This window comes from Lampris incognitus, chromosome 5, assembly GCF_029633865.1.
Source record: "Lampris incognitus isolate fLamInc1 chromosome 5, fLamInc1.hap2, whole genome shotgun sequence".
Lineage (NCBI taxonomy): Eukaryota > Metazoa > Chordata > Actinopteri > Lampriformes > Lampridae > Lampris > Lampris incognitus.
Genome location: NC_079215.1, coordinates 3,716,008 through 3,738,507, shown reverse-complemented (window position 1 = coordinate 3,738,507; position 22,500 = coordinate 3,716,008). Strand labels below are relative to the sequence as shown.

Below are 22,500 nucleotides of genomic sequence, written 5' to 3'. Positions count from 1 at the left end.
GACCCTCCGAGGTGAGCGCTGACCGTCCAGCAGGGGAGTCAAACACACGACGTCAAACCACCAAGACCTTTTCACGAGTCACTCTTTCAGGAAAAACAAACCTACGGGATAAACCGCACAAGGCTCCAAGGCCAGTGGGCAGCCGAGAAAACCCTCCGTGTCTGTGGTCAAAGAGCCCACGGCCACATGTTCACACAGGTACACTCTGCAGAGACACTACGGGCCGCACTCGAACTCACGAGCCAAGTGGGTCAAGTGACGGAAATAAGAGAGATGACTCCTACGTAGGTGAGTCGAGGTACCGGGTTCTGTTATCGCTGCGTACAGGATGACCACAGTACTGGAATCATAAGGGGGGGGGGGGGGGGCGGCCCGGGAACTGCCGCGGCCGGGACGCCAACCCGGATCTCCTGCACCGCCGGCGACAACCTTAACCACCCGCCCAAAGGGTCCGACCCGTTAGGCGGCACGGTGGTGCAGTGGTTAGCGCAGTCTCCTCACAGCCAGAAGGTCCTGGGTTCGAGCCCCGGGGTAGTCCGACCTCGGGGGTCGTCCCGGGTCGTCCTCTGTGTGGAGTTTCCATGTTCTCCCTGTGTCTGGGTGGGTTTCCTCCGGGGGTCCGGTTCCCTCCCACAGTCCAAGGACATGGAGGTCAGGTGACTCGGCCGTACTGGATTGTCCCTAGCTGTGTGTGTGTGTGTGTGTGTGTGTGTGTGTGTGGGTGGGGGGGTCCTGTGGGGGGGGTCCTGTGGGGGGGGGTCCTGGGGGTCCTGTGATGGCATCTGAATATCAAGTTAAGAAGTTGCAGCATGTTTATTGAGCTTCACTCACAAACCTGTTTCCAATCCTACCAGCCCTCCTCCACACACACACACACACACACACACAGACACACACACACACACACACACACACACACACACACACACACACTAGTCATAACACAAAAACCGAGAGGGTGTCAAATGCTGGGAGACGGCCATGCTAACTCCTGCCAAGACTCCATCCAGGAAGTGGTGTGTGTTTGGCTACGAGACACCGAGCCTCTTCTTCTGTGCCGACACAGGCAGCACAACATGTGTAAGGGAAAACAGGTGCAGGTGTTGTGCGCACACAAATACACTGGACACGGCAGCTCGGACTACACACACACACACACACACACACACACACACACACACCCACCCACGCAGAGAGGACACACACACACACACACACACACCCACGCAGAGAGGACACACACACACACACACACACACACACACACACCCACGCAGAGAGGACACACACACACACACACACACACACACACACACCCACGCAGAGAGGACACACACACACACACACACACACACACACACACACACACACACACACACACCCCCACGCAGAGAGGACACACACACACACACACACACACACACACACACACACACACACACACACACACACACACACACACACACACACACCCACGCAGAGAGGACACACACACACACACACACACACACCCACGCAGAGAGGACACACACACACACACACACACACACACACACACACACCCACGCAGAGAGGACACACACACACACACACACACACACACACCCACGCAGAGAGGACACACACACACACACACACACCCACGCAGAGAGGACACACACACACACACACACACACACACACACACCCACCCACGCAGAGAGGACACACACACACACACACACACACACCCACGCAGACAGGACACACACACACACACACACACCCACGCAGAGAGGACACACACACACACACACACACACACACACACACACACCCACGCAGAGAGGACACACACACACACACACACACACACACACACACACGGTCACTGCTTGGTTGGAACAAAGACCTGCCCCCACATCGGACCTCTCTGGACCACGCTGCCCGTCCCTGGCGTGGTGGAGCAGCCCGGCAGGTGCGGCTTCCTGCCCCGGCACAGTGCTGAGGGGGCAGTTGTTGGGCCACCTTCTCCTCAGATGGGCTGAGCAGTGCGGTGAGGCCGCTCAGACGCTCAGGGGTCCGCCGGAAACAGCTGCCCCTCTGCCCCGGCTGCTAACCACCGCTGCCCTGTGTTCCAGCCCGGCTCCTCCAGACCTGCTCCCGCCACCGGACGCTCCATCCAGCCCGGCTCCTCCAGACCTGCTCCCGCCACCGGACCAGACTCTGTGAGGTGGAGGACTCAGGTAGCTGAAGGATGGGGGGGGGCGCTTCTCCCCACGCCACTGACTTGCCTGTAGAGGAGGCGGTTCCGATGTGGCAAGGGGGACGACCGGCACCTCCACACAACCGCAGGGGGCTGCCGGGAGTCCGGTTTCTCGGAAACCGACTCGAAGCGTGCCCCCGTAGCTGGCTTTTCTGTCGGGGTGAGCTCCCCTAGCCTTTTGTCTTGCCAGACTCACCCACGAGGCAGCGGGGCGGCCACACCAGTAAACCCTCTGGCGAGGGGCCGGCAGGGAACATCTGGCTGGATTCACTCTCGGCTCTTATGAACAGCTGGCTTTTCTGTCGGGGTGAGCTCCCCTAGCCTTTTGTCTTGCCAGACTCACCCACGAGGCAGCGGGGCGGCCACACCAGTAAACCCTCTGGCGAGGGCCGGCAGAGAACATCTGGCTGGATTCACTCTCGGCTCTTATGAACAGCTGGCTCGAGACAGTCGACGAAACGTCTCCGGCCAGACTTGGCTCCAGACTACCGAGGTCGCCCCAAGCTGACTGCTGGCATCAGTGTAAAGACCCCAAACACACACACACACACACACACACACACACACACACACACACACACACCCCCGTGTCCACGGTTCCATACCTGCGGTGTTCAGGCGACTGAACCGGGCCGAGCCGCTCCTCTGCAGGTGGTACTGGGACTGCTTCGCTGGCGCCTGACTGGCGGGGGCAGCCGCCTTCGGCGCAGCTTGATTAGCGGTCAACGTCTTGGCCACGATGTGATTGGTGACCGCCGGGGCCTTGAGACCTGTAAAGAGGTGCAGAAGAAGTCAGAGCCCGGCGTCGGACCCCTGCCGGAAGGTGATTGTGTCAGAACGCCGCCCGGCTGAGCCGACGAGAGGCGTTTTCCTGGTCGAGGTTAGACCGGTTAACGGGAGGGCAGCCCTACACTTTGTCTTCAGGCTGCACGACTACCTGAAGACTTAAAGCTGCGGCGAGGCGTTTTGCGTTGTTGCTGACTTGGTGCGCCCCCTGTGGATAACGGCGGTAGTGCTTCGCAGAAAAACAACTCCATCATTTCACATGAGCGCTGCTCGTCGTCGCAGCGAGACGGTGGTCATTTGGAGGGACAGGGGTTTACCGGACATACGGCGATGAGGTGAAGCATCTCTGCTCGTGGTTCTGGATCCTGTCTGCGTGGTGGGAATCGTTTGGTCAGGGTTCACTGGGAACCCCACCCGGACACGCGCGTTTGAATCATTACCAAACAAAATCTGATGTTTTTGCCGATGCTCCGCTCGCTCGTATGACGTCATCAAAAGTAAACCCAGGGCGGATCAATGAGCCGCCGACAAAATCCCTGTGGCACATTTAAACATGTGGAAAACTGAGCCAAGCCAAATAATTGGCGGCACGGTTGGACAACAACCTTGGGGTTGTTGTCCAACCGTGGGGGTCGTCCCAGGTCGTCCTCTGTGTGGAGTTTTTATGTTCTCCCCCGTGTCTGCGGTGGGGTTTCTCCGGGTGCTCCGGTTTCCCCCACCATCAAAAAGACATGCAGGCTAGGGTTAATACTCCTGTCCGTGCCCCTGAGCAAGGCATGGCGAGACGAGCTGAAGCTGGTCCCCGGGTGCTGCAGGGCGGCTGCCCGCTGCTCCTCGCCGCACAGCCAGGACGGTTACATGCAGAGAGGAGTTTCCCCACGGGGGGTCAACAAAGTAATTCAAAATAAAGAAAAACTAAAAACAAAAGGAAAAAGTGGCGTCCGGGTGGCGTGGCGGTCCATTCCATTGGCTACCAACACAGGGATCGCCGGTTCGAATCCCCGTGTTCCCTCCGGCTTGGTCGGGCGTCCCTACACACACAACTGGCCGTGTCTGCGGGTGGGAAGCCGGATGTGGGTATGTTCCTGGTCGCTGCTCTAGCGCCTCCTCTGGTCGGTCAAGGCGCCTGTTCAGAGGGGAGGGGGAACTGGGGGGGAATAGCGTGACCCTCCCACGTACTACGTCCCCCTGGTGAAACTCCTCACTGTCAGGTGAAAAGAAGTGGCTGGTGACTCCACATGTATGGGAGGAGGCATGTGGTAGTCTGCAGCCCTCCCCGGACCAGCAGAGGGGGCGGAGCAGAGACCGGGACGGCTCGGAGGAGTGGGGTGATTGGATGAGTACAATTGGGGATAAAAAAGGGTTAAAAATCCCCCCCAAAAAAACAATAACAGGACCCCAAGTGTTCCTGCAGGTGTGTCCACTCTTTCCTCGCCTCGTCTTTCTGTCGCTTCCTCTTCCTCTCACTCCATCTGTCAACACTGACCAGGTTACCACCCAGGTAGAGCAGCTCTCTCTCCCTCCCCCTCCCTCCCTCTCTCACTCCCCCCCCCCCTCTCTGTCTAGGAGGATGATGTGTATTACCTGGTCTTTGACCCAGGAGCACCAGGCCACGGCACCATCGCTCTCCTTCACTGTTACAGGAAAGGCTTGAAATACTCCAACAAACTGGAGCGTTACACAACCACGAGCGTTTCTCACAGGTGGATGTGTGTAAGATGATGCTGTCCAGAGTCCCTCATACATCCCTCGCCTTTATAAACGACAAACCACTCAGCCCCCCAAGGAGGGGAAAAACAGGATTAACAAAATTCAGCATAGCCCAGCCATCGAACCCAGCCGGCTCTCTTGTAGTACGAGTAAGCATGTCATGTACACCACTAATGACCCCCTCCTGTTCCTGAACCTGGATTAAGGACTCAGCACCGGTAATCACTTTAACACTGCCTTTGATTACACCGACTGAAAAGCCGATTATACTTAACATGCTGTGTATCTGTGTATCTGCTCTGACAGGTAGGAACTACAAAGAGCAAACATTTAACTGGGAGACTAAACTGTCTCAAACTGTGTTTCAAACTGTGTCTCAAACTGTTTCAAACTGTCTCAAACTGTGTCAAACTGTTTCAAACTGTGTTTCAAACTGTCTCAAACTGTTTCAAACTGTCTCAAACTGTGTATCAAACTGTCTCAAACTGTGTCAAACTGTTTCAAACTGTGTTTCAAACTGTCTCAAACTGTTTCAAACTGTCTCAAACTGTCTCAAACTGTGTATCAAACTGTCTCAAACTGTGTCAAACTGTTTCAAACTGTGTTTCAAACTGTCTCAAACTGTTTCAAACTGTGTCAAACTGTTTCAAACTGTGTTTCAAACTGTCTCAAACTGTTTCAAACTGTCTCAAACTGTCTCAAACTGTGTATCAAACTGTCTCAAACTGTGTCAAACTGTTTCAAACTGTGTTTCAAACTGTCTCAAACTGTCTCAAACTGTGTATCAAACTGTCTCAAACTGTGTCAAACTGTTTAAACTGTCTCAAACTATGTTCCAAACTATGTTCCAAACTGTGTTTCAAACTGTCTCAAACTGTCTCAAACTGTGTATCAAACTGTCTCAAACTGTGTCAAACTGTTTCAAACTGTGTTTCAAACTGTCTCAAACTGTTCCAAACTGTGTTTCAAACTGTTTCAAACTGTCTCAAACTGTTTCAAACTATGTTCCAAACTGTGTCAAACTGTCTCAAACTGTGTTTCAAACTGTTTCAAACTGTCTCAAACTGTTGCAAACTGTGTTTCAAACTGTTTCAAACTGTGTTTCAAACTGTCTCAAACTGTCTCAAACTGTTGCAAACTGTGTTTCAAACTGTTTCAAACTGTCTCAAACTGTTTCAAACTGTCTCAAACTGTCTCAAACTGTTTCAAACTGCCTCAAACTGTGTTTCAAACTGTGTTTCAAACTGTTTCAAACTGTCTCAAACTGTCTCAAACTATGTTCCAAACTGTGTTTCAAACTGTGTTTCAAACTGTCTCAAACTGTTTCAAACTATGTTCCAAACTGTGTTTCAAACTATGTTCCAAACTGTTTCAAACTGTGTTCCAAACTGTGTTTCAAACTATGTTCCAAACTGTGTTTCAAACTGTTTCAAACTGTTTCAAACTATGTTCCAAACTGTTTCAAACTGTCTCAAACTGTTTCAAACTATGTTCCAAACTGTGTTCCAAACTATGTTCCAAACTGTGTCTCAAACTGTTTCAAACTGTCTCAAACTGTTTCAAACTATGTTCCAAACTATGTTTCAAACTGTCTCAAACTGTCTCAAACTGTGTATCAAACTGTCTCAAACTGTGTCAAACTGTTTCAAACTGTGTTTCAAACTGTCTCAAACTGTTTCAAACTGTCTCAAACTATCTCAAACTGTGTTTCAAACTGTTTAAACTGTGTCTCAAACTGTTGCAAACTGTGTTTCAAACTGTTTCAAACTGTGTTTCAAACTGTCTCAAACTGTCTCAAACTGTGTTTCAAACTGTGTTTCAAACTGTTTCAAACTGTGTCTCAAACTGTTGCAAACTGTGTTTCAAACTGTGTTTCAAACTGTCTCAAACTGTGTTTCAAACTGTTCCAAACTGTGTTTCAAACTGTCTCAAACTGTTCCAAACTGTGTTTCAAACTGTCTCAAACTGTTTCAAACTATGTTCCAAACTGTGTCAAACTGTCTCAAACTGTGTTTCAAACTGTTTCAAACTGTTTAAACTGTTGCAAACTGTGTCTCAAACTGTGTCTCAAACTGTGTCTCAAACTGTGTTTCAAACTGTGTTTCAAACTGTGTCTCAAACTGTTTCAAACTGTCTCAAACTGTTGCAAACTGTTTCAAACTGTTTCAAACTGCCTCAAACTGTGTTTCAAACTGTTTCAAACTGTCTCAAACTGTCTCAAACTGTGTTTCAAACTGTTCCAAACTGTGTTTCAAACTGTGTTCCAAACTGTGTTTCAAACTGTTTCAAACTGTCTCAAACTGTTTCAAACTATGTTCCAAACTGTGTTTCAAACTGTGTTTCAAACTGCCTCAAACTGTTTCAAACTATGTTCCAAACTGTGTTTCAAACTATGTTCCAAACTGTTTCAAACTGTGTTCCAAACTGTGTTTCAAACTATGTTCCAAACTGTGTTTCAAACTGTGTTTCAAACTGTTTCAAACTGTTTCAAACTATGTTCCAAACTGTTTCAAACTGTCTCAAACTGTTTCAAACTATGTTCCAAACTATGTTCCAAACTGTGTCTCAAACTGTTTCAAACTGTCTCAAAATGTTTCAAACTATGTTCCAAACTATGTTCCAAACTGTGTCTCAAACTGTTTCAAACTGTCTCAAACTGTTTCAAACTATGTTCCAAACTGTGTTCCAAACTATGTTCCAAACTGTGTCTCAAACTGTTTCAAAATGTCTCAAACTGTTTCAAACTATGTTCCAAACTGTGTTCCAAACTATGTTCCAAACTGTGTCTCAAACTGTCTCAAACTGTTTCAAACTATGTTCCAAACTGTGTTTCAAACTGTTTCAAACTATGTTCCAAACTGTGTCTCAAACTGTTTCAAACTGTCTCACACATACCCAAACTAACACACATACCCAAACTAACACACACATACCCAAACTAACACGCATATCAAAACTAACACACATACCCAAACTAACACACATACCCAAACTAACACACACATACCCAAACTAACACGCATATCAAAACTAACACACATACCCAAACTAACACACACATACCCAAACTAACACACACATACCCAAACTAACACACACATACCCAAACTAACGCACATATCCAAACTAACACACATACCCAAACTAACACACATATCCAAACTAACACACATACCCAAACTAACACACATACCCAAAATAACACACATACCCAAACTAACACACATATCAAAACCAACACACATACCCAAACTAACACACATACCCAAAATAACACACATACCCAAACTAACACACCTATCAAAACCAACACACATACCCAAACTAACACGCATATCAAAACTAACACACATACCCAAACTAACACACACATACCCAAACCAACACACATACCCAAACTAGCAAACATACCCAAACTAACACACATATCCAAACTAAACAAAAAATCACTGTCCAAGGGAACGAACGCCAGCCAGGATGACTGTTGGAACTGCCGGTCTGCATGGGTTAGCAGTTAGCTTAGCCCGCCCCACTTCCGGGTCCTGTCAGACCGCCCTCGGTGTTTCCTCCTCGGGCACAGCTCCAGGCAGGGGCCGTGGTCCCCAGGCCCACCAGACAGAGCAGACCAAGCTCTCCCAGCCCATCCAGCGCCAGCTCTGTCAGCCAGACACCCTCGACACACCTCCCCGCACTCCTCACGACGACATCAAAAACACCACAGTCAACGCCAGGTGAGGCCGCCGCCAGACCACCCCTGGTGTTATCGGAACTGACTTTGGGAGTCATCCCAGGTCGGCCTCCATGTGGCGTTCTCATTTTCTCCCCGTGTCTGTGGTGGGTTTTCTCCGGGTGCTCCGGTTTCCCCCACCATCAAAATAAACATGCATGTTAGGGTTTATACTCCTGTCTGTGCCCCTGAGCAAGGCAATGGGAAAAGAAGTGGAGTTGGTCCCCGGGTGCAGCATGAAGGCGGCAGCCCCTAGCTCCTAGCTACACAGATCACAGCTGGGATGGGTCAATTTGCAGTAACTGAATTTCCCCAACGGGATTAATAAAGGAAACGTCATTTAATTAAATTAATTTAATTGAATTTAAATGAAAAACAACAAACCCATTCAATCAAAGGAAACACACAAACAAACTTTCCCCGTTCAAATATGGCTCAAGATGGGTATGAAATACGAGGTCCTCCAACACTCAATGACATTGAAAAGTGGGAAAACAATATTCTAGAAACATTTCATGCAGAGCTCTGCAAAGACATCCGGCACGTACAAAGGAAAACACAACGCAATTACAGCATACTTATTCTGCTAGCCCGTTATTATGATAATCCACAAAACAAAACAAAAACCCTCACATTCTTCCAATTTTTAAAATCAAGTGACCCCAAAACACTTTGACCACAAAGCCCTTAGCTGATGAGGCCTGAAAAATATTTCCCTATAGCAGCTGTAAGCCCGTCCATACACACAGAACAGAGCCTCAGGACAGCCACAGCCACTCATTTATACCTAACCAAGCTCGCAAGAAGCACGAGGAAAACTACACCACATACTGGACTGACTTGACTTGACTTGAAGCTGCTAAGTAAATCTGAAATTTATTCATTCATTCATTCATTCATTCATTCATCTTCAGCCACTTCTCCAGGGTCGGGTCGCGGTGGCAGCAAGCTAAGTAGGGCTCTCCAGATGTTCCTCTCCCCAGCAACGCCTTCCAGCTCCTCCTGGGGGATCCCAATGCACTCCCAGGCCAGACTGGACATGTAGTCCCCCCAGTGAGTTCTGGGTCTACCCCAGGGTCTCCTCCCAGTTGGACATGCCCGGAAAACCTCCAAAGGAAGGTGCCCAGGAGGCATCCTAATCAGATGCACGAACCACCTCAACTGGCTCCTTTCAACTCAAAGGAGCAGCGGCTCTACTCCGAGCTCCCTCCAGATGTCCAAGCTCCTCACCCTATCTCTAAGGCTGAGCCCAGACCCCCTACTGAGGAAACATCTGAAATTTATTCAACCCTAAAAAGAACACCGTGAAGGAATGGTCAGCATTGGGGGGAGAACAATCACAAACCTCCGTTTTGCCGATGACATTGACGGCCTGGCCGGTAATGAACCAGAGCTGACAAGCCTGGTTGAACACCTTGACAAGATACCAAAGGCATACGGTATGGAGATCAGTGCTGAAAAAACCAAACTAATGACTAATGACACCAATGGCATTACCAGTAACATTCAGGTCAATGGTCAGACACTCTCGACAGTCAACAAATTTAAATATCTTGGGGCCATCGTCACAGATGAAGGGTCCAAACCAGGAGTCCTTTCCTGCATTGCACAAGCGACCGCGGCACTCACAAGGTTAAAACCAATCTAGAAAGACAAAAACATTAGTAGCGGGTCTAAAGTCTGATTGATGCACTCACTAGTCATCTCCATCTTTTTATACGCATGTGAAACTTGGACACTCATAGCAGATCTCCAAAGAAGAATAAGCACAATGGAGATGAGGTGCTCCAGAAAGATTCTAGGCATCTCATATAGAGGCCATGTTACGAATGAAGAGGTGAGAAGAAGGATTACACAAGCCATTGGAACACATGAAGACTTTTTAATAATCACCAAGAAGAGAAGACTGAAATGGTATGGTCACATCTCGAGAACTTCCGGCCTTGCCAAGACCATCCTGCAAGGCACCATGAGGGGCGGGCCAAGACGAGGAAGACAGAAGAAGCGATGGCTATGTAACATCAGAGAGTGGACAGGCCTTGACTTTGCCAGCTTACAGAGGGCAGTTGAGGACAGACAGAGATGGTGAGGACTGGTTGCGGATTCAACAGCGATGCCCCAACGACCTCTCGAGAGGTTACGGGATAGGTGAGGTGAGAAAAAGAACACTGGACAGCGCACTGGACTTCTAACATTCATAATCGGCAGGCTACCTGAAAACTGTCATGCAGAATACTAAAGCCGTGAACACCTGAAAAACCGCTCCGCACCGGCCATCCTGTTCCTAGGGAGACAGCAGCATCGCTACCTTGGGTGCCACGGACTGCTTGAATTTCCCACCTTGCCACTGTGTTCAAAGTTCATAAATTTCAACCCTGTTTACCATTGACCTTTCATGGTGCGTCCAGCCAGATTACAGCTGTGTGACAAACAAGGTATCAACGGCTCTGGCTCAAACATGGAAGAGTGTCTCTGAGTTTCCCGAGCTATGTAACATTGATCTGAAATCGGACCATGATTTGGAACAAAAACTCATCTCCATTTATTCGGCAGGGACAACAAAGTCTCATGCATTCAAAGCCTGGGCTGATGGGCTCTCCGTCTCCTGAGATCCATCAGAGCAATAGCCAATGGGTTTTTCTCTGCTGTAAACTCGAGGTACATTTTGACAGCAGAAGATGTCGAGGACGTTTTGGGGTTTTGATTCCATGACGATGATGACGTATCGGCATTGAGCGGAGCTTTCGGCTCTAGCTGTTCTGTGCCCAACCAGGAGGCAAACACATCCCAGACAGTTCATCGTGTTGTTAGCTTAAGAAAAGCCCAAACAGGGGGTACGGGTAGCGTGGCGGTCTATTCCGTTGCCTACTAGCACAGGGATCACCGGTTCAAATCCCCGTGTTGCCTCCGGCTTGGTCGGGCGTCCCTACAGACACAACTGGCCGTGTCTGCGGGTGGGAAGCCGGATGTGGGTATGTCATGGTCACTGCACTAGTGCCTCCTCTGATTGGTCGGGGCGCCTGATCAGGGGGGAATAGTGTGACCCTCCCACGTGCTACGTCCCCCCTGGTGAAACTCCTCACTATCAGGTAAAAAGAAGCGACTGGTGACTCCACATGTATCGGAGGAGACGTGGTAGTCTACAGCCCTCCACGGACTGGCAGAGGGGATGGAGCAGTGACCGGGATGGCTCGGAAGAGTGGGGTAATTGGCCGGGTACAATTGGTTAGAAAAAAAAGGGGAGGGGGGGAAGCCCCAACTAAATAAAGACTGAAGTCTAGCTGTAGAAGCCCACTGCCACCGGTAAGCTTTGCTTCTAAAAGACAAGTGACTATGTTTTGACCATACGCTCAAAAAATGACAGAAACTGAACTGCACTTTTTGACAGCATGAACAATATATATTAGTGTAGTAGAACATTCTCCCCAAAGACAATCCAAACATATGTGAGATTTTGGTACCAAGACTAATGTAAAAAGATTACCATACATTCTTGGTGAAAATTGGTGCTGTATAATATCAGCTAAATTCATAACTGCTTCTTACCAGCTCAGGATAAACAGCCAAGTCTGAATCGGTTTGTTCGATTCTGTTTTTTAACCATGCGTGAATGCCTGTTTCTAGTAATCTAAGTAAAGGTCTTCCCTGTGCTTCAGCAAGAAAATGTTGTTTCACCACACCAATATAGTTTCTTTGAGCTGGATAGACAGACAAACTAAAACACTCAGCATATTTACGTGATGTTAGAAAGTGGATTTATTGTGTTAGTGCGACTAAAACTGCACTTTTAAACACATGTAAACGTGTTAGTCCCACTGAAGTGGTACTAAATCTAGTTTCTGGAAGTGGGACTAACACACCAGATGATGCGGCTGGGGGTGGATTTACTCCGGCATGTACACGCTTCAATCGGCCCTGAACTGGCCTAGACTTTCTGCACATGATCCATAGTTCCCGTGGCGGTCTTTCGGCCAGAAGTGGAACAGCGTGGTATCAACAGTACCAACATGGCGAGTGCTGGAGCGAGAACCACACATTTCTTGACAGACGAGGAGACAAACTTCATGTTGTGTTCCATCAAGGATAGTGTGCATCCCATTTGTACCAACAGTAAAGCGTGGAGCACGTATGAAATGTACAGCGCTGTAAAGTCGTCCATGTTTCCACCGCTCCACATGGAACCCGCTCACCGCTCGCTAACTTGTTTGTCCCTTGTTTGGTATGTGACGCAATAGGTCAACTGGAAGAGGGTCCAATAGCAACCAGCTGAAAGGGGGCATATCACCGCCTACCGTACCGGGGTCAGACATACTTCCGTCAATACATCAATTGACCCCCGGTTCTTGTATACTGGGACAGCGACAGTAGCCCAGTTACATGGCCTGACCGAGCTGTAACCGTAGCTCCACTGAACTGTGCATGTAAACAGTGAGTGAGAAAAAACAGACAGAAAAAAAATGAGAGTGTGTGTTTTCATGTGCATGGATTCATTCATTAGTTTTCACCTCCCCTCACCTGTGGTGGTGGTCCTAGCCTGCAGGGAGAGGGCTCGGCTCCTCATCCCCGGGACCTTGGTAGCAGCAGTGGCAGCAGCATTGCTGTTAGCACTTGTGAGGGAGTTACTAGAGGCTGTGGTCGGGGAGCTGGGAGGCTTCGCCACATTCTGGGCGCCCACAGGAAGAGCGCTTCGGCTGGGCCGGTCCTCTGGCTTGGCCCCCACTACTTCCGGAGGTCCTGTGTTGGTCGGCGCTGAAGCTTTAGGACAGATGATTAGGAGATAATGCATTACACATCATAGTATACACACAGTACTGAGTATTATGGGGTAATGCTGATTCCACTTGGTGGTCTAAATAAAGCATTGTTACAAACCGCAAGAGACTGTTTCCCATTTTATTTGATCTATAATCTTAGTAGGGTAGAAAACATATCGTAATCTTTTTTTTCCCCCATCTTAGCGTGTTTGTGCTGAAGTGGGTTTTTTTTGCCTCTCTGCAACCAAGTTTCCCCAATAACACACAATAAAAATGCTTGCTTGTCTGAACTTCAAGAGACTTGGAGCACAAGTGGCAACAACAAATTCAGTTCTTTCTTACGACCAAATTGTTTTTAAACATGAAATACCCATTATCTGGAATCAGGAACACTTTGTCATTTCACTTCGTGCACTTGTGTACATGAAACGAAACGAAATGCCGTTTCCCCCAGCCCACACCAGCACAACACAAAGACAACAACACACCCAAGAACACACATATCCAAACTAATACACATATCCAAACTAAGCCAAAAATCAGTCCAAGGGAACGAACACCAGGCAGGATGACTGTCGGAACCGCCGGTCTGCATGGGCCAGCAGTTAGCTTAGCCTGCCCCGCTTCCGTGTCCTGTCAGACCGCCCTCGGTGTTGCCTCCTCGGGTGCAGCTCCAGGCAGGGGCCGTGGTCCCCGGGCCCACCGGACAAAGCAGACCAAGCTCTCCCAGCCGATCCAGCGCCAGCTCTCCCAGCCAAACACCCTCAACACAGCTCCCCGCACTCCACACGACGCCGCCAAAAACACCACAGTCAACGCCAGGTGAGGCTGCCGCCAGACCGCCCTCGGTGTTATAGGAACTGCAGGTCTGCATGGGCTAGCAGTTAGCTTAGCCTGCCCCGCTGTCCCAGCCGATCCAGCGCCAGCTCTCCCAGCCACCAAACGAAGACAAAACTTAGACCCAGACGTGGGCAAAGACACTGCATGGACGGTACTGGATGAGGCTGCCGCAAATGTGAATTCGCGCCGGCGTCTTCCCACAGCGGTACTGGGTGACCAGTGTAGAGAGGCTAAAATAGGCCTCATGTGAACTCTTCTATTGGATTTTGCGAGTACTCTTGCTGCAGCATTTTGAACTAGTTGAGGTTTGGAGAGGTTATACTGAGACAAGAATACAGCAATGGAAAATAGATTGCCCACAAAACTCCTGGTGTACCTGCACCCCAAGAAGCATTGTGGATGGGTAACGGTGTGAGAGACAGAGACAGAGAGAGAGAGTGAGAGGGGCGTCCGGGTGGCGTGGCGGTCTATTCCGTTGCCTACGAACAGGGGGTTCACCGGTTCGAATCCCCATGTTACCTGTGGCTTGGTCAGACATCCCTACAGACACAACTGGCCGTGTCTGCGGGTGGGAAGCCGGATGTAGGTATGTGTCCGCACTAGCGCCTTCTCTGGTCGGTCAGGGTGTCTTTTCGGGGGGGGGGAAATAGCGTGATCCTCCCACGTGCTACGTCCCCCTGGTGAAACTCCTCTCTGTCCGGTGAAAAGAAGCGGCTGGTGACTCCACATGTATGGGAGGAGACATGTGGTAGTCTGCAGCCCTCCCCGGATCAGCAGGGGGGGGGTGCAGCAGAGACCGGGACCACTCAGAAAAGTGGGGTAATTGGCTGGATACAACTGGGGAGAAAGAGGAGGGAAAAAAATGTAAAAAAAATCCACACACAAAAAAAAGAGAGCGAGCGAGAGCGAGACAGCAAGATAGAGAGAGAGAGTGAGGCTTACAGGGACGCCTATGGTCTATGAATAAAGAACCTAACTATCACCATGGGAACCTTGTGTGTCATCTTGTTACCATAACAACCATGTGATCTATAGCAACGCAATCTTCAAACATGATACTGAGATGTGCGTGTGTGTGTGTGTGTATGCATGTGTATATATGTTGTGTGAGTGTGTGTGTGTGTGTGTGTGTGTGAGTGTGTGTGTGTGTGTGTGTGTGGGTGTGTGAGCGTGTGTGTGTGTGTGTGTGTGTGTGTGTGTGTGGGTGTGTGAGCGTGTGTGTGTGTGTGTGTGTGTGTGTGTGTGTATGTTGTGTGTGTGTGTGCGTATGCATGTGTATATATGTTGTGTGTGTGTGTGTGTGTGTGTGTGTGGGTGTGTGGGTGGGTGTGTATATGTTGTGTGTGTGTGTGTGTGTGTGTGTGTGTGTGTGTGTGTGTGTGTGGGTGTGTGAGCGTGTGTGTGTGTGTGTGTGGGTGTGTGAGCGTGTGTGTGTGTGTGTGTGTGTGTGTGGGTGTGTGAGCGTGTGTGTGTGTGTGTGTGTGTGTGTGTGTATATGTTGTGTGTGTGTGTGCGTATGCATGTGTATATATGTTGTGTGTGTGTGTGTGTGTGTGTGTGGGTGTGTGGGTGGGTGTGTATATGTTGTGTGTGTGTGTGCGTGTGCGTGTGTGTGTGTGTGTGTGTGTGTGTGTGTGTGTGTGTGTGTGTGTGTGTGTGTGTGTGTGAGCATGTGTGTGTGTGTGGTGTTGGAGATGTTTGGGTAGACACTGAGACAGTGTGCTCGTGTCTGAATGGTTGCAGAACCCGTGTGTGCTCTGCAGCATGTGTGAGGGTGCAGACAGCCATGATGGGGGTGGGGGGGGGGCAGCAGGGGTTTCACCAGGGTTGCCGGGGGTTTCACCAGCGTACCTCGGCACGGGTTCACCACGCTAACGTGTGCTGCAGGACCAGCCGGTGTGGGCTCGGCGCTGTATCATGAGGCGGTCCGGACCGTGCTGATGATAGATGACTGGGACGGTTCAGGCTTTCACACGACGTCGTTTGTAAATTACTAATTGGCTGGCCTTGTGTTTTGTGTTTCTTTTTTTTGTGTTTTGTTTTAATTTCCATTTACCTGAACATTTTAACATTTTAACATTTCAACATTTTAGCATTTAAACATTTGCAGCCCCAGCAACACGTCTCTTCATACGGTTAAGGTTCCACCCGTGTGTATAGGGATGTGAGCTGTGAGAGCATGAGCGTATGAGAAACTTGAAACACTGAGATGTTAAAGGGTTTTTATCGGGGCGTCCGGGTGGTGTAGCGGTCTATTCTGTTGCCTACCAACACAGGGCTCACCGGTTCGAATCCCCGTGTTACCTCCGGCTTGGTCGGGCGTCCCTACAGACACAATTGGCCGTGTCTGCGGGTGGGAAGCCGGACGTGGGTGTGGGTCCTGGTCACTGCATTAGTGCCTCCTCTGGTGGGTCGGGGTGCCCGTTCGGGGAGGAGGGGGAACTGGGGGGAATACGTCCCCCTGGTGAAACTTCTCCCTGTCAGGTGAAAAGAAGCAGCTGGTGACTCCACATGTATGGGAGGAGGCATGTGGTAGTCTGCAGCCCTCTCCGGATCAGCAGAGAGGGTGGAGCAGAGACCGGGACGGCTCGGAAGAGTGGGGTAATTGGCCAAGTACAATTGGGGAGAGATGGGGGGAACCCCCCCCCTCATTAAAGAGGTTTATATATCTATTTTAATAGTAGCTATTGTGTCCCCCCCCCTTTTTCTCCCCAATTGTAGCCAACTAATTACCCCACTCTTCCGAGCCGTCCCGGTCTCTGCTGCTCCACCCCCTCTGCTGACCCAGGGAGGGCTGCAGACTACCACATGCCTCCTCCATACATGTGGAGTCACCAGCCGCTTCTTTTCACCTGACAGTGAGGAGTTTCACCAGGGGGACGTAGCACGCGGGAGGATCACGCTATTCCCCCCAGTTCCCCCCGAACAGACGCCCCTACCCACTAGAGGAGGCGCTAGTGCAGCGACCAGGACACATACCCACATCCAGCTTCCCCCCACAGACACGACCAATTGTGTCTGTAGAGACACCCGACTGAGCTGGAGGCAACACGGGGATTCCATCCGGAGATCCCCCTGTTGGTAGGCAACAGAATAGACCGCCACGTCACCTGGACGCCCCCTGGACACCCCCTGGACGCCCCCTGGACGCCACCAGGACGCCCCCTGGACGCCACCAGGACACCCCCTGGACGCCCCCTGGACGCCACCAGGACGCCCCCTGGACGCCACCAGGACACCCCCTGGACGCCACCAGGACACCCCCTGGACGCCCCCTGGACGCCACCAGGACGCCACCAGGACGCCCCCTGGACGCCCCCTGGACGCCCCCTGGACGCCCCCTGCTATTGTGTCTTTCAAGTGTCCATAGAAACACTGCACCGCTGCTGCACCGTTGTTCAACACCAAGGCACGATTCTCTTCACAAGTGTATGAATCAATATCTGTCCAAATCATCAGAGGGCTTATGAACTGCGCTGCCAACTCACAACTTCCATCTTTCTTTTCGTCGCCTCTTTCTTCTGTCCAGCCTTCTTTTGTACTTCTGGAATAAAGCGGAGTGTGACAGGGCTGCGACAGAAAGGGAAGACTGACGACACATGCTGGAAATGCTCCGGCCTAATGAGGGACCTCAGTGTCTCTCTTAGCGGACGTCTACTGGTTGAGTGGAAGCAGCACTCAGATCATTTGAGTCCAACACACACATGTTAAGTGTCTTTGGGACGCCGTCCAGCCAGACGGGAGCTGCTGCGGGAAATACCCTGAGCGCGCTGTGCTGGGAGTTTTATCCAACTTCCTGAACTAGGGGCGGGCGGACTGATACCCGAGTATTGATACACTGACCCTGAGGGGTAGGACTACCTTTTTTTTTTTTAGGGACTACTTTTCCTTCCGCCTTCTCGCTCTGCTCCCCAAAAGCAGTGGCACGGCACCGCACGCAGAGGAACAGACGCTGCCCGCCTGGCACCCAAACTTCCAGCTTCCAGTTGCAGAGAAGAAGAACTGCTGAACAGGACGTCACTGTTGTCGAACATTCTTGAACCCGTGTCTTATCATTGTTGTTACTGTCGTTTTAAAAAAATTCAAACAAAATAGAGAAGTCTGGTCTTCAGTAGTTTATTTAATACTATTTGCCAAGGCGTTCGGATATATTATGTTCAGATTTTTATGTTTTTGGTGTCTTCATTTACCAAGTTCCACTCTGGAAATCACAAAGATTTCCTGCTTTTGTGCGCACAAAACACTTTTAATGTAACAGTATCGGGATGGTGAGGATGCAAGGAGTGGAGGTGACGAAGGCATATGAGTTTAAATACTTGGGGTCAACTGTCCAAAGTAACGGGGAGTGCAGGAGAGAGGTGAAGAAGAGGGTGCAGGCAGGGTGGAGTGGGTGGAGAAGAGTGTCAGGAGTGATGTGTGACAGAAGGGTACCAGCAAGAGTTAAAGGGAAGGTTTACAAGATGGTGGTGAGACCAGCTATGTTGTATGGTTTGGAGACAGTGGCACTGATGAAAAGACAGGAGGAGGAGCTGGAGGTGGCAGAGATGAAGATGATAAGATTTTCATTGGGAGTGATGAAGAAGGACAGGATTAGGAACCAGTATATTAGAGGGACAGCTCAGGTTGGATGGTTTGGAGAAAAAGCAAGAGAGACAAGATGGAGATGGTTTGGACATGTGTGGAGGAGAGATGCTGGGTATATTGGGAGAAGGATGCTGAATATGGAGCTGCCAGGGAAGAGGAGAAGAGGAAGGCCAAAGAGGAGGTTTATGGATGTGGTGAGGGAGGACATGCGGGTGGCTGGTGTGACAGAGGAAGATGCAGAGGACAGGAAGAGATGGAAACGGATGACCTGCTGTGGCGCCCCCTAACGGGAGCAGCTGAAAGTAGTAGTAGTAGTAGTAATAATAGAAGAGTATCGGGATACTACCTACTTCGTATCAGATCAAAAAGAACATCAGTGGTATCGCCCATCCCTACACTGAAACCCTGAGAGTACAAGGGGCTTGTACTTGGTGTGAAGAGACCGCTACAGCACACAAGAATCTGCACCAGTATCTGCACCAGTATCTGCACCAGTATCTGCACCAGAACAATCTGCAACATGCCGGTGAGACAGTCAAACGTGCTGAAATGCCATGCATGCATGCATGCATGTGGTCGTCTTTGGAAGTATGCACGCCATTATGACACCACAGGCAAAAGCATAATGCAGGTGTGATTGGTTAGTATGATTTTTTCTTTTTGTTTTACTGCAGCTTATTCGTTGTATTCATGGTGAGAGTAAGAGTACACATCTACATTGTATGAGCGACCTACAACACATTCTGTTCCTCCAGATGCCTGCGGCTCGTGCACACTGCCCCCGGAAATATTCTGGCAGTCTCGGCCGTGCTCATTTTTAGCTCTTGGAGATGAATTATGCTCGTGAATAGGGAGGGTATTTTCGGTCGGCCTACGCCTCGGCTAGCTGGCACTCGAATCCATTCTTGAATTGATCTCAAGTCTCTTTTGGAAGCTGAACTAAATTCCTGCCTGCGACAGCCACCACAAGTCTCATTCTCTCCACCGACCACACCGCCGTAAAAAACACACACAGTCATCACTTACAGCGGTATTCTGGGCTGGGTGAAACGGCAGATTTATCCACACCACATTTCTTCTGCTGGAGACTGTTGAGTTCACCTGTGCATTCAGGTGAGCCAGTTCAGCTCGACGGTAGGTTGTCTAATGATGCTACCAACCAACCACCTAACCACCCAAACAATCAACCCCCCAACCAACCAACCGACCAACCACCTAACCAATCAACCACCCAACCAACCAACCATCCAACCACCCAAACAATCAACCCCCCAACCAACCAACCCCCCACCTAACCAACCACCCAACCAATCAACCAACCAACCACCCAACCACCCACCCAACCAACCAACCAACCACCTAACCAACCAACCAACCACCCAAACAATCAACCCCCCAACCAACCAACCACCAACCAACCACCTAACCAACCACCCAACCAATAAATCAACCACCTAACCAACCAATCAACCAACCACCCAACCAACCAACCAACCACCCAAACAATCAACCCCCCAACCAACCAACCAACCAACCACCTAACCAACCAACCACCCAAACAATCAACCCCCCAACCAATCAACCAACCACCCAACCAACCACCCAACCAATCAACCACCCAACCAATCCATCAACCAACCACCCAACCAACCACCCAACCAATCAATCAACCAACCACCCAACCACCTAACCAACCACCCAACCAATCAACCACCTAACCAACCACCCAAACAATCAACCACCTAACCAACCACCCAACCACCCAACCAACCAACCAACCAACCAACCAACCAACCAATCAACCACCCAACCAATCAACCACCTAACCAATCAATTAACCAACCAACCAACCAACCAACCAACCAACCAACCAACCAACCAACCAATCAACCACCCAACCAATCAACCACCTAACCAATCAATTAACCAACCAACCAACCAACCAACCAACCACCCAACCAACCAACCAATCAACCACCCAACCAATCAACCACCTAACCAATCAATTAACCAACCAATCAATTAACCAACCAACCAACCACCCAACCAACCAACCAACCAACCAACCAACCCCAGACCGTGGCTGAACGCTGGATCAGATGGGATTTGGATATAGTTACAACATCATGCAGCCTCGAGACCCGGAGAGAAATATGTGACATGCTTTGCACTGAACTGCGTCACGTTCACAGCGCCAGGGGATTGAAACGCAACGTGGATTTGATTTGGAGCTTTGGATTTTAACTCAGAACGGCACAGAAACTGCAGCTGGTTTAAGGAAAAGCAGGATTGATTTTCCTTAAAAAAAAAGAAAAGTATGTCAACGTGTGTAGAAATTCAAGTCAAACTGTCACATCTGTGTTTTGCCTTTACTTGCAGCATCGTAACAGTGGGCGAACGTTAGAAATCACCTGCGAGTTACATTTCCACATGTCTGATCGTGCCGATTGTTTTTCTTAAGAGTAGGAATCCAGTTCACTTGAACAACTGTGTTCATCCATCCATCCATCCATCCTCTATCCAAACCGCTTATCCTGCTCCCAGGGTCACGGGGATGCTGAAGCCTATCCCAGCAGTCGTTGGGCAGCAGGTGGGAAGACACCCTGGACAGGCTGCCAGACCATCACAGGGCCCACACACACACACACACACACACACACACACACACACATTCACACCTGGGCACAATTCTGTACAGCCGATTCACCTGACCTACATGTCTTTGAGTCACCTGACCTACATGTCTTTGAGTCACCTGACCTACATGTCTTTGAGTCACCTGACCTACGTGTCTTTGAGTCACCTGACCTACGTGTCTTTGAGTCACCTGACCTACGTGTCTTTGAGTCACCTGACCTACATGTCTTTGAGTCACCTGACCTACATGTCTTTGAGTCACCTGACCTACATGTCTTTGATTCACCTGACCTACGTGTCTTTGATTCACCTGACCTACGTGTCTTTGAATCACCTGACCTACATGTCTTTTAATCACCTGACCTACATGTCTTTGAATCACCTGACCTACATGTCTTTGATTCACCTGACCTACATGTCTTTGAGTCACCTGACCTACGTGTCTTTGATTCACCTGACCTACATGTATTTGAGTCACCTGACCTACGTGTCTTTGAGTCAACTGACCTACATGTCTTTGAGTCACCTGACCTACATGTCTTTGAGTCACCTGACCTACATGTGTTTGGACTGTGGGAGGAAACCGGAGCCCCCGGAGGAAACCCACACAGACACGGGGAGAACATGCAAACTCCACACAGAAGATGACCTGGGACGACCCCCAAGGTTGGACTACCCCGGGGCTCGAACCCAAGGCTGGACTACCCCGGGGCTCGAACCCAGGACCGTCTTGCTGCGAGGTGACCGCGCTGACCATTGTGCCACCGTGCCGCCCAACCGTGTTCGATGCCAACTAAAGTCATTGACACAAACCTGACGGCTATGTGTTCACCCTACTGCATCATGTTTTCCAGTCCCGGGTTCCACCTGGCAGCAGTATTTATCACCCCCACGACACACCAACTCACATCACTGGGAGGCTATACCAGACATACATCCAGTCCTCAGCTCATTACTTAAATCTCTTTCCATTGGCTGGCTACCTGACTAAATACTACTAAACTTAATACCCCCCCCCCCATAACTCCACTCTTCCTCAAACGCAAACAAAGACCCCAGAAATAAGACGATACGCGCAGGACGGCTGTGGCATCTCTTCATCCTTGGAAAACTCTAGAAATCCTTGTTGATTTCGGTAAAACACGCTCAGCCTCCCCACACTGAAGCAGTCCTCACAGCCGTGAGTCTGTCCTCAGCCAACACCGTCCACTTGCTTA

The 22,500-nt window shown here is 50.0% G+C and overlaps 1 protein-coding gene across 1 annotated transcript in view; it reads right to left on the bottom strand.

The window, feature by feature from the left end:
- LOC130112875 (microtubule-associated tumor suppressor 1-like) overlaps nt 1-22,500 on the bottom strand; it is a 153,239-nt gene that overhangs the window by 112,244 nt on the left and 18,495 nt on the right. Inside the window, exons 3-4 of the mRNA XM_056280393.1 lie at nt 12,984-13,223; nt 2,851-3,015 (exon numbers count right to left, since the gene is read on the bottom strand). Of these exons, the coding sequence (XP_056136368.1) occupies nt 2,851-3,015; nt 12,984-13,223 (405 nt within the window). The remainder of the gene's footprint in view (nt 1-2,850; nt 3,016-12,983; nt 13,224-22,500) is intronic.